Source organism: Pimephales promelas, chromosome 14 (genome assembly GCF_988280905.1).
Source record: "Pimephales promelas chromosome 14, fPimPro1.hap1.1, whole genome shotgun sequence".
NCBI classification, from domain to species: domain Eukaryota; kingdom Metazoa; phylum Chordata; class Actinopteri; order Cypriniformes; family Leuciscidae; genus Pimephales; species Pimephales promelas.
In genome coordinates this window covers 3,178,025-3,191,851 of record NC_142782.1, presented here as the reverse complement: position 1 = coordinate 3,191,851, position 13,827 = coordinate 3,178,025, and the positions used below count along the sequence as shown (strand labels likewise).

The window sequence follows — 13,827 nt, the reverse complement described above, 5'->3', positions numbered from 1 at the left end:
AAAATATAAGATGTGTCTTTGAATAAACATTCTTTATGCAGTGTTTCACATTAAAATAAAAAAATCTAAGCTGTAAAAAATGTAGGTGTGGGAGGAAAAACATTTCTTAAACTTCGCAGTACTACTTCAAGTTATTGACGTGTTAGACTGTTATTAAGTCGCGAAAAAGGACACAGCCGAAGCTCCAGCACAGATGCATGCGATCCCGAATTCAGTTCTCCGTCACTGTTTATTGCTCTTAAATGGTCAAAGATAAACACAACACAAATGCACATTGTGTGGAGTACACACATAAACAGTCTGTTATGTCCTACGTGAACGTAAACAGATCAGGAGCAAATCAGATCTGTGCATTTGTTCTTAAAGAGACAGCAGCCTAATAAACTGTTTTTTAATAAAAAACAGAAAATCACTCACTGCTTTTGACAGTATCAATGAATATATCAATTAGAATCAAATAGAATTCTTACAGTGAAGATTTTACAATGTTTTCATTTTACATTTGATTATTCAAATTTTGTAGTATTTCTTAAGACATGCTCAATAAAACTAGGCTTCCTTTTATTTACCAGTGAAAAAGTTTTTATTTTTGTATCAATTAGTTTTACTTATTTACTAAGTAGTTTTCTCTTAGTCTCTTTAATACAGAAGACTGCCAGTCCATGTGTGTAATGATTAGTCAGCTTAAATGGTATTTGTTTTATACAAACTAAAATAGGAAGAACAATTCTAAATAAATTTCGAGGTTTAAAATTAATTCAGTGTGAACTTTTTCTACCGCAGTCAAAAAAGAAAAGTAACACAAAACAGTAAACTACACTCCAGTGCATACATCGAATCGAAATTTGATTCAAAACCGAGAATTGATTTTTAATCGAATCATTACCTCAAGAATTGATTTGAATAGAAGGGTAGACTTTTTCCAAACATTAACCAATTATTCGAATATGCAACTTTAGACGAGGATAATTTAACAAGCGTAAGGCAACACTAAATTTAAGAAGTTAAAGGAGTAGTTCACTTTTCAAAAAACTTTTGCTGATAATTTACTCACCCCCATGTCATCCAAGATATCCATGTCTTTCTTTTGTCAGTCGAAAATAAATTAATTACGAATCTTTTCCCGAGTCAATTTGTTCATTTCGTTCGTTGAATGAACCAAATGACACGAAAAAGGATTAGTTCATTTTGATGAGCGAGTTCGAGCAGGAGAGTCACGAACGTGCGTCACAGAACAGAGCAAGGAGAGCATTTGAGCTTATAAAACTTAAACTTTGTTATTTATTTTTGAAATGACCGCTCGTTTCGCTTGATTAGACCCTTTTTCATCATTTGGAATCGTTTAAAGCCCTTTGAAGCTGCACTGAAACTCTCATTTGGACCTTGAACTGTTTGGTTCCCATTGAAGTCCATTATATGGAGAAAAATCCTGGAATGTTTTCATCAAAAACCTTAATTTTTTTTCGACTGAAGAAAGAATAACATGGACATCTTGGATGACACGGGGGTGAGTAAATCATCAGCAAAAGGTTTTTTGAAAAGTGAACGACTCCTTGAAGCTAAAATATTGGTGGGGTTTACTCGAAAAACAAAATTTCACACAATTACATGTGACATTATAAAGTAGAAAGATTAAAATACTATTATCATGCAACATACTATAATAAAATAATGTTTTATTTACAACTTTTGTAAAAGTTTCTAAAAACATTTGGTAACACTTTACTTGAAGGGGTGTGCATAAGACATGCATGACACTTTCATAATCATGACATGACATAGGTTATGAATATGAAGGTTTTATGCATGTTTGTGACAACTGTCATTAAGTGTCATTCGCTCAAATATGACAATTTTTTATGCAAATATGACTTTGAGATGTCTTGGTAATAACACATTGAGATAAACCAATACATCATAACCTGTCAGTTTTTTTGTCATGACAACTTGACATAAATATGTCATAGCAGATTAATTATCAAACTAAAGGAACCACTTAGCTTTATGGGTTAACATTACATTAGAGTAGACTGCCATGTGGTTGGCTTTGACATTGGCTGTCATGAGGCCATTATAACTGTGTCATGAATATTTTTCATGACCTCAATTACAGTCGTTCAAATTGAATTTCTCACTAAAAAGTTATAATGGCCTCAAGACAGCCAATGTCAAAACTAACCACCTGACAGTTTAATGCAATGTTAACCAATAAAGCTAGGTGGTTTCTTAAGTTTGAGAATTAATCAGCTATGTCATGTTTATGACACATGTCTTTAATGTAATGTCAAATTGTCATGACAAAGACACTGACAGGTTATGATGTATCGGTTTATGTCAATATGTTATAACAAAGACATCTCAATGTCATATTTGCATTAAAAATGTAATAATCGATCATATCATGGCAGGTGTCATGTCAGTCATATTCAGGTAAAGTGTTACCAAACATTTTTACAGTGTACATCCCCATTCCCCGTAATAAATATGTATTATTTTATTTTTTTAACCTGTTAACTGTCACCCCCCCTTTTTTGAATATAGATGAAAATGCACATTTCGAACTTAAATGGTTGTAATTCAAGAATGCTTTGGAATATAGACATATGTGTCACGGTGCCGGTGGAGTGTAGGCAGAAGAAGGAGAACAAGAGGCAAATGCTCCAATGCAAACACTTTAATATAACTCAAAATAGCAAACAGGCACGGGTAAACTCACGACACGGAAGGGTAACATCAACATTGACCGACAAGGACAGAATGAAACAGAGGAAACTAAACACACAGAGGAATCAGGGTTGATTGGGGTGAACACAGGTGAAAATGATCATGACAGGACGAGGAACAGGTGGCTGATTGGGGAAGTGAGTCCGGGAGAGGAACAAAAGGATCCGGGGAAGTGTGGTGCAGATGACGGGACCAAACAGGTGAGGACGACAGACTGTGACATTACTCCCCCCTCCCGGAAGGCGTGGCCTCACGCCATAACATCAATGGGGAGGGGGGGGGGGGGCACCCTGGAGGCTGTGGAGGGCGTTGTCAGGAGGAGACAGCCCCCCCAGGGCGGAGCAGGATGAGGGCGAGGCCAGGGCGGAGCAGACTGAGGGCGTAGCCAGGGCGGAGCAGGCTGAGGGCGTGGCCAGGGCGGAGCAGGCTGAGGGCGTCCCCAGGGCAAAGCAGGCTGAGGGCGTGGCCAGGGCGGAGCAGGCTGAGGGCGTGGCCAGGGCGGAGCAGGCTGAGGGCGTGGCCAGGGCGGAGCAGGCTGAGGGCGTGGCCAGGGCGGAGCAGGCTGAGGGCGAGACCAGGGCGGAGCAGGCTGAGGGCGTCCCCAGGGCGGAGCAGGCTGAGGGCGTCCCCAGGGCAAAGCAGGCTGAGGGCGTGGCCAGGGCGGAGCAGGCTGAGGGCGTGGCCAGGGCGGAGCAGGCTGAGGGCGAGACCAGGGCGGAGCAGCTGGAGGGAGGACCCCTGGTGGAGCCGATGGTAGTGGGGCTGACAACACCAGGGGGCCGACTGACAGGGGTGGAGCGGATGGGAGAGGAGACCAGGGTGTAGCTGAGTGACTGACGACAAGTGGTGCTGATGAGGGACTGAGGGAACATGGTGATACCGTAGGCTCTGGTGACCGAAGTGATGACAGGGGCACGGAGGGACACAGTGAGGTCAGAGGGCGTGAGGGCTGACGGGTGACTGGAGGGAGTGAGGAGTCCGACAGAACCGGGGGGGTGATATGACGGGGCGGAGCCAGAGGAATGAAGTCCAAAGGTGAAGGGAGGACGACGAGGGAGCGAAGGGAGTCCGGAGGGTCGAGGGAGCCTGGCCGAGCTGGTGGACTGAGGGGCCATGGAGGAGCTGAGGGAGGTAGGAGCCACGGGGGAGCCAATGGGACCGGGGGCCGAGGAAGTGTCCAGATGGAGGAGGTGTGAAGCGAAGACCGGGGATCCAAGGACCAGGCTGGGTCAGGGGAGCTGAAGGGCAGGAGAGCAGAGGGAGGACAGATGAGAGGAGGCGGGAGAGGGAGGCTGGGTGGGATCCTGGTCTCGGCCTCTGGCTGAACGGTCTCGGGCTCTGGCTGGACGGTCTCGGGCTCTGGCTGGATGGTCTCGGGCTCTGGCTGGACGGTCTCGGGCTCTGGCTGGACGGTCTCGGGCTCTGGCTGGACGGTCTCGGGCTCTGGCTGGACGGTCTCGGGCTCTGGCTGGACGGTCTCGGGCTCTGGCTGGACGGTCTCGGGCTCTGGCTGGACGGTCTCGGGCTCTGGCTGGACGGTCTCGGGCGCAGGCTGGACGGTCTCGGGCGCAGGCTGGACGGTCTCGGGCGCAGGCTGGACGGTCTCGGGCGCAGGCTGGACGGTCTCTGGCGCAGGCTGGACGGTCTCTGGCGCAGGCTGGACGGTCTCTGGCGCTGGCTGGACGGTCTCCGGCGCTGGCTGGACGGTCTCTGGCGCTGGCTGGACGGTCTCTGGGGCTGGCTGGACGGTCTCTGGGGCTGGCTGGACGGTGCTGGACGGAACCAGCGAAGAGATCTCGGGCTCGGCGAGGCTGGGCGGAACCAGCGGAGAGGAGAGCTCGAGCTTTGGAGGGGTGCTGGTGACTTCCTCCACCGTGAATGGAGACTCACAGCACACCAGCACCCACTCTACACAGGCGGCGAAATCTTCTGGACCGTTCCCTGGGAGGCGTGCCCGGGACCGCTCGCTGAGGCTGGCGATGTAGAACTCACTCAGCGAGCGGTCAGAATAGTGAGTGAGGCACGCCAACTCCAGAAAATCCCTAGTATGGGATTCCAGGGAACGGTCTTCTTGATCGAGGCAGAGAAGAGCCACGGCGGGAATGTCCATTTTTTTTCTTCTTCTTTTTTCTTTTGGGTCGGTCAATCTGTCACGGTGCCGGTGGAGTGTAGGCAGAAGAAGGAGAACAAGAGGCAAATGCTCCAATGCAAACACTTTAATATAACTCAAAATAGCAAACAGGCACGGGTAAACTCACGACACGGAAGGGTAACATCAACATTGACCGACAAGGACAGAATGAAACAGAGGAAACTAAACACACAGAGGAATCAGGGTTGATTGGGGTGAACACAGGTGAAAATGATCATGACAGGACGAGGAACAGGTGGCTGATTGGGGAAGTGAGTCCGGGAGAGGAACAAAAGGATCCGGGGAAGTGTGGTGCAGATGACGGGACCAAACAGGTGAGGACGACAGACTGTGACACATATGATTGGTCTTGTTTTAAAGAAGACATTTGCCAGATTTGTGTAGAAGTGAAATAAATTAAGAATGTGAAACAGAAAAAAAGTTATAGAAGTTTGAGTTTATGGAAATGTACAATGTAAAAATATTAATTATTCATATTTTACATAAAATATATATTTTCAAAACCTGGGCTACTCTAAAATGGCAGAAAGATCAAAGCCAAAAATCTGAACAAGTTGTGTTTCAAATTTTAGGTTGATATCTCAAAAAATTAGCTTTCAGTAAGATTTTGTTTGAGCGCAGTACCAAACTTTTTCACTAGGGCACAATCAGACTCCATTACTGCCCATATAAGGGCGCCTGCATTTCCATTCGTGTTTTGAGTGATATGAACCATTATTTTCTCAATTTTCATACAATTTCTGAAGTAGAGATCCTATTCAGAAGTAGTATGGGAAGTTTGGCAGATTTTGATATGAATTGAACCTCTAAGAAACACATACAAAGAACACGCATGTAAGTCATAGCTAGCTGCCACGTCACAAATGGTGAATTTATTATTTTTTTCTTGATTTTTTCAACTTTTCAGACTTTTTTTCCAAAATAATTGAATGGATTCTATCTTTTGAACTTTTGGCATGAAAACAAACTGAGGTATCTACCATTTTTTCATGATTTCTCATGTTTACTGCTATTTTAAAATAAAGGTCTGAACACGCCTTATGAGTATGAAAATATTCTTGTTTTATATTGATAAATTATGGCTCCTCTGTAATATATTTTGAAAATCAGTCACCAAATATGGAAACTAGAGATTGTAAGCTTTCAAATGATATATAGTTTGTCAATATAATTTAAGGTATTTACTAAGATATTATTGTTTTAAAAATATAGTGGCAAACGTCCCACCTGTGGAACAACAAACAAGGTACGCAAATCAATGAATTGAGATATGGTGTTCTTACTTTCCCTGGTCGGGGGTTCTCTGAAGCATGAGGGAGATTTTGAGTAATGTGTGGTGATCTTTCAGTTGAGACAGAACATCCAGCAACAGCACGATGGATCTGTTCATATGAGATGCAAAACTACCAGGACGATCGATCTCATCTACTGGAATACGCCAGATGCCCTGAGGAAGAGAAGCAGAGGTCTCAGGACAGCTTTAGACCCAGCGTTGGCCAAACTGATGCTAACGAGGCCACTGCTGAACTCCAGGAAACACATACTTAGAGTGCCTCGAAAACAACTTTCATTGTGCAAAACAAACCTCTGGGAAAGTCCATTAACATTCACGAGAGGTAAACATGCGCCAAGAATGAGTGGATGACTTCAGACAGCTCATAGGAGAAGGTACAAATGCAGACAAAGAGAAAATGGAGAGAAGCTGAGGATTCGTATTGTCGTAAGGCCATCTGCTCTTGGCTCTTGATGCGCTGGTCTCCGGCCATGAAGAATATCTGCCCACTGATGAGAAATCTGTCTCAACCCACTCTCTCTCTAACCCTCTGCTTCATCTCGAGCTGTTCATCTTTCCCTCTGAAAACAGCACACGAAACGAAGCTATTGACAATGAACAGAGACGGCAAACTAAAGGCGGCGCCGAGAGGACATACTCTAGCAGACACTTCGAGTTATGCAAGCTGGATTTCACGTGGCACTGCATTCTGAAGCGACTCAAAGCGCAGTACGATGCGTTCTCAGGATGACTGCAAGCCAAGCAGACATTAGCATAAACGTCGTCTTTTTCCCTTTTAGATCAACTGCCGTATTTGAAGAAAGTCTCTCATTACATCACAGCGTCACATTAAGTGCATTTGAAAGGTTCTTTACGCACGCAAAGGATTCTTTATTTTATTTTAAAAAAATGCAGTAAAATGAATATGGTGAAATATCATCGCAATTTACAATAATATGTAATAAGACGTCACAATATTACCGCTTTTAATTTGTTTTTCATCAAGTGCAGCATTGGTGAGCATAAGAGACCTCTTTAAAAAGCATGAAAAATATATGACATTTGGACAATAGTGTATAGAAATGATTTTAATTTTTCAGCTATTTGGTTTAATTCTAGTACTTTTTATGATTCAATCAATTCTCAATGATTAAAAAGTTTTTCTCGTTAAATATCCTGGTTATAGTGTTTCACGTTGACTTTAAAAAAACCAAAAAAAACACCTTTTTAATGGTAGTGTAGAATAAATTTAACGCCATGTAAGGCACATCCGATGAAATATTTTTACGTTTTCACCCGCGAGCGTTTCACCCGTTTAGCGTCTCGACTAAACAGGGCCTCAGTGTGTGTGTGTGTGAGGTAACGTTAAAGGTGGAATATCTAAGATTTTTGCATTATAATTTCCTAAAATCACAAGGCCAGTGTTATATATTTAGTTAAGATGATAACTTACAATATTCCAAATGTTTCAAACAATGTTCAAATGACGAGAAAATTGAGATTTTAACCAAGGAAACGGGGCGTGTGAGCTGGGAGTCGCCAGTCAATCGCGTCATATCCGCGTTACCTCGGTTTCCGCTCGTACTGCGTGTAGTCCTGGACAAATGCGGAAGTTGTAGTTGTGCGTTAGCGTCTATCAAGCAACAAACGTCAGCTTGTTTCGCGCATTTGTTATGGAATGGAGCACAATTATTCTTTAGCGATTGCACCTGGTTCTGTCTACAAAGACAAATCTCATAAACGCAAACATCAACGAACGGGTCAACCAAACGACCCAGAGAAATAAAACCAGCTCAACATCGGTGTGGCATTTCCGAAATGGAGAGAACTTCGTGAAAAACTCGAACTAGAAAGAGACGCCGATCTTGCATGTGTTTTACTTGACAGGTGAGTAACACCGTGTTCTGTATTCAAATTTCATGTCAATAAACCATGGAAAACAATTAGTATTATTGTTAGAATGTCTTGTTGTCTATGCATATGATGTGAAAAATCGTAAGGTCATATTCACCGCGAATACTTCTCGGAATGTGAACTGTTGGCTGTATCTTAGAAAACGACGTTTATCTGAAAAGTGTTTCAACCGTTCCGGCTCTCCCCTAATTTACTTTTAAACCTTACTTTTCTTGCGGTTATTTCAGTTTAATGAAAAACAAGCATGTCATTAAACGCAACAGTTACAGAAATCGAACTTTACCTCATCCATGACAACTAATTTTCGATTCCCGTCGGACTGATTTATCCACGGTGGAGTTGAAAACAACAGTTCCCATCATTCCGCGTTCCTCCACGGCGTCATCAAGCAAAGCCGTTGTTGTTGTTTTGAATGTAGCGCCCTCTAGCGGCATAAAATCTTAGGTATTGTAGCTTTAAATAAAATTCATTCCCGCCCACATGTTGAGATCGAATATTCAAGCCGTTCATTCATTCATCCTCCGAACGTAAAAGAAAAATCGAGCCAGTTCTTGTTATTTCAACCAATTTCAACCGAAAAAGGTGCCGTTTTCTAATATGTCCGCTTTTAAAATGAAATCAACAAGCGATTGATGGGAAGACACCCTTATGTTTCATGCTTCAGTGGTGTGAACTTCCCAGTAGACATTAGTCTGCGGCCTTGATTTCAGTGATCACTTTTCTGCAGTCAGTCTTTCTAATTGCCCTAAAAAAGGACACAGCTTCAGTTTGGCCTGGCAGACGCCCATGTATGGACATGTAGACATTCCAGAAAATGTAGGTAACGGCATTAAAGCGTGTGAAAACCGAGGAACATGATGGAGGGGAGAACTAAAATATGCAGGAGTGAGAAAAGAGAGAATCTGAATCAGAAGGAAATGCTAATTGAAATGTTGGATGTTTCCGGAAACCTGGATGTTTATTTGCATGCAGAATGATCGACAGCTGCTAGTCATCAAATTAAAAGCAGACCGAACGATTCGATCCAAAAGGCAGACATCAGGAAAATGAGAAGAAGAGCGGAGGGAAAGAAATGTAGCTGGTGGATTGATTAAAAAAACAACTAATAAACTTGATATTTTGAGAAAAGCAGCTTACTCGAGTCACATGCACACACGGTCTACCTCTGAATAGGCCTGCGTGAGATATACACTACCGGTCAAAGGTTTTAGATCGGTAAGATTTTTTATGTTTTTAAAAGAAGTCTCTTCTGCTCACCAAGGCTGCAATTATTTGATAAAAAATACAAAACAAAAACAGTAATATTGTGAAATATTATTAGAATTTAAAACAGCGGTTTTCTATGTGAATATACAGTGAAGTGTAATTTATTCCTGTGATCAAAACTGAATTTACATCATTACTCCAGTCTTCAGTGTCACATGATCCTACAGAAATTATTATAATATGATGCTCAAGAAACATTTATGATTATTATCCATGTTGAAAACAGTTTTTTACATTTTTATTTCAGGATTCTTCGATGAATAGAATTGATCTGAAATGGAAATCTTTTGCAACATTAATCACTACCATTGAAAAGTTTGGGGTCAGTAAGAATTTATTTTTTTATTTTTGGGGGGAAAAAATTAGAAAATACTTTTATTCATCAAGGATGAGTTAAATTGATCATTTATAATGTTAGAAAAGATTATATTTTAAATAAATGCTGTTCTTTTGAACTTTCTATTCATCAAAGAATTTTTTGGGAAAAAAAATAGTACACGACTGTTTTCAACATCGAAATTAATAATTTATGTTTTTTGAGCATAAAATCAGCATATCAGAATGATTTCTGAAGGATCATGTGACTCTGAAAACTGATGTGTAATGATGTTGAAAATTCAGCTTTCAAATTACATTTTAAAATATATTAAAATAGAAAACAGTCCTTTTAAATTGTCATAATATTTCAAAATATTACTGTTTGTCATTTTTTTTTCTTCATCAAATAAAGCAGCGTTGGTGAGCAGAAGAGACTTCATTTAAAAACATAAAAAAAAAAAAATCTTACCGATCTAAAACTTTTGACCAATAGCGTAGATAAACCATTTTTTGTTATTTTTCATCCTTCTGGCAAAATTTGATTTACATCTCAATATTTAAAAGTTCATAAATATTTCTTAATAAGAGGAAATGTCATTTCAAATCAGTCAATTACATTCGAAATGTAGCATTTCTGCATTCCAGTATTATACTATAATTTCTGCATAATTAACAACACATACATTTATTAATAATTAATAAACAAACATGATTTAGTGCTTCCTTAGACTCCAGTGATGTCAGTATAGGTTGATTTAGTTTTACGTGCATGATCTGAATGTCGTCATTCATTCACCGTCAATTTATTCCAAACCTGTATGAGTTTGTTTCTTCTGCTGAACAAGAGTATGTTGGTAACCAAACAGTTGTTGGACCCCATTGACTTCTATTGTATTTTTTCCACATATGGGTCAATGGGGTCCAACAAATGTTTGGTTACCAACATACTCTTCCTGTTCAACAAAAGAAATACAGGTATGGAGGAAATTGAGGGTGAGTGAATGACGACAAATTATGAGAAATGAATCAGACTTACCAACTCTAATGAATTCTGAATTTTAAATCAGAAACGTTAATACCCTCATACCCCTAAATTGCCAGACTAGTCTAATGAAATGCACTCTATGGAAATTAATGTCCAAATAAAATCATTCTGACATTTAAAAAATGACCTAAAATATGCAGTGAATATTCAATATATCACTTAGCCTTTCAAAGGCCAGCATCAGTGGCTAATGTCGTAACACACAGATTTAAATGTGAAACAGCAGTCAGAGAGAGATGCTGCCAAGAAGTGTGTGTGTGTTTTGCCCTTTCACTGCAGGATTACCCAAAGCCCCTCCAGCAGGACAGTACATGATGGATACGGGAAAGAGAAAGAGGGGCGTGTCCTGATGGATGGATCTGGGAAAGGGGCGTGTCCAGATGGATCAGTGGAGGAATGCTATTAGACAGGTCATTGGCACGGGACCCTCAAACCGCTGTGCCAGTCCAAATAACACGGCTTTACGGCCAGATTACACACACACACACACACCAGCTCAGTCATTCCTGCACTGCAACAACTGTACTTCTGATCAGCATTAAAAGACGTGGGTTTGCCTCAACTGTGGATTTCGCATTTATAATTTCCAGATAATGTTTATTTTAATGTTAATAGATTAGTATATATAGATATAATAGATAAGTATAGATTAATGTTAATAAAAATGATTTCTCAGATTTTCAATATGACTATATCTGCAACAGATTTTCCTGTAGCCCTCAAACCGTATTCACTTTACAGCCCTTAATCCTGTAATTGTGGACAAATGTGGGCACAGAGGACTCAAGTGTGATCCTAATTTGTATTTATTATAAATGTTATATCACTGCCTTCGATAAAGTTTTGTCTATCCATTTATGGTGTTTGTTTTTATTTTGGGGGTATTTTTGAATTTATTTACTTCAAAAAGTAACATATTTTCTATGTAAATTATGCTTATTTTTAAGTTTTATTTTTTATTTTTTTTAAACTACATTAAAATATCATTCCAATAAGTTCTCAGAGCTAAAACCTAAAGATGAAGTGAGTTTACTGTCACCTGGTGTCTGACTTTGGCTTATTTTAGAATGCTCTAAATTACAGTTTTTGCCCATTTTTGACCCAAATACAAGATTAAGGAGGTTTTTTTCACCCACTTAACATTGTAGAATTGAGTCCAAAAAAAAAGTGTGTTCAGGAGGCAAACTTAGGAAAAGTAGCCAAGTCTTGTACCGCTCAGATCAAGGGAAGTATTTTTTTTGCCCACATTTGTCCAAAATACGGTTAAAATGTAGTGCATTTAATTTAATGTTAAAAAGTAAAGCAGTCCTCTGGTGAAGTACTTGGTGAATTTCAATAGTTACAAGACAGCAATTACTTTACTTTTCAGTTGCAAGCAACTGCATTGCAAATGTAAATTATACATCTATGTGTTTTGAAATAAAGGCTGAAGTTTGTTCTGTATGACTATCTATATTTCCACACAGATGTTTAAAATTCACAAGTTTTGACTCGTGCAAAATGTTTGGTTTTTTTTTCATTTCCATATGAAAGTGTGAAACAAACAGTCCTTTCAGCAACTTGCTTTGCACTCTGGATTGAGTTATCATAAAAACAGCATTTCATATCATTGTGGCTTTTTGTTGGAAAGACTGATTGTTTTCAAAAAAGGACAGACATAATGAGAGTGAATGGTATGACCCTTCCTCTTTTGGTTTATGTTTGACGAGAAAATGCTGTAATTTGATACACGGAAAGCCTCATTCATTCTCAATCAGTTTGTTTTTCTGGGAATCCCCACACATCTAGAGGAAACATATGAGCATGCACATGAATAATAGCCATGTTCATAATGATTTTAGCCATTAAAAAGAGAGCGAAACTAAAAATCAATGCTTGCACAGCTCACTGATGCCTTAAAAGGATGAACCCAGCCAATCATCTGCTTCCGATTAGCATATTTCCATTAGTATGAGAAGAAAACAACTTCAAAATTAAAAAGCACCTGAAGTTTTACCATCATGACAACTCATAAATAGCTGCAAAACCATATTGTACTTTACTCAACTGACCAGCGAAAGAAAAGCGAGCTGTCATGTCAGCTTCAGGCCTACAGATGCTCCTAATGCGATCAATATAATCTGACAGCAAAATCATTGAATTGAGCCCAGCGGACACAGGGCTTCCCTCGACGTGCAAAAAAAGTTCAAACTAATCACAAACAGCACTTCAAGCGTAACCCAACGGATGAAGAGACAGTGTGTAGGAACATTGCAGTTCATATCCAACACATTTGACTGACAGAGCGAAACGTGAACGCATCAAATGCAGTGTGTAACTTTTACCTCAGGGATTCCCCTAGACACAAAACATCTAAAGAAACATCTGCAAGCCCGAGAGGAACACGGAGGAACCCGCTTTTCTGACTCATCCAGTGCACTCTGCTCACTACAGCCTCTCGTACTCCGGCACGAGCCAACTATTACCTGCGTCACCACTCTCAAACGCTCACTTTCTTACTCTCACACCTCCTCTGACACGAGCAAAAGCAGAAGGAAAAGGAAACCAAACAGGAAAAACCAAAAGGAAGAAACTCACCATCACCGAGGAGAGCTACTCCACGCTCTGTCTGTATGAAGTGTGTGTGTGTGTGTGTGAGTAAATGGGATGTTTTGATTTTTTTGTAATGTTCCAGCGAGAGAAGGCGAGCTTTAGTCCAGGATTGGGAGAGTGAGATGCACGCGTGCGGAGGGAGGAGGAAAGGAGCGATGCCTTAAACAGACTAGCGTTCGCTCTCCTCTCTTTCCAACCCTGCCATCGCAAAACAAAACGCCCACGCTTGTCTTTCTCTGCTCTGACCCCAGTGCGCTCACCCCTCCCTCCCTCTCTCTCTCTCTCCTCTGTACACAGGCGGAGGGACCGCCCCTTCTCAACACACCGGCCAATCAGAGAAGAGCTCCGTTTCTCAGCTCAGAAGTGCACAAACACACACAGAGAGAGAGAGGAGTGAACGAACGCAGACAGAAAACATGCAACAGGATGTTAGTGTGGGTCAGAGGGAAAAGGGTGTCTACACACACACACGAGGAGAAGGAGAACAGTTAAGAAAAAAACAGAAGAGAGTTAAAGAAAAGATGACAAGAGAAAAGAACAGAG

The 13,827-nt window shown here is 41.0% G+C and overlaps 1 protein-coding gene across 6 annotated transcripts in view; it reads right to left on the bottom strand.

The window, feature by feature from the left end:
• Positions 1 to 13,827, bottom strand: part of cabin1 (calcineurin binding protein 1) — a 154,608-nt gene that overhangs the window by 50,783 nt on the left and 89,998 nt on the right. For all 6 annotated transcript variants that reach the window (XM_089119272.1, XM_039675057.2, XM_039675058.2 and 3 more), the window contains one exon: positions 6,160 to 6,323. In XM_089119272.1, the coding sequence (XP_088975398.1) occupies positions 6,160 to 6,323 (164 nt within the window). The remainder of the gene's footprint in view (positions 1 to 6,159; positions 6,324 to 13,827) is intronic.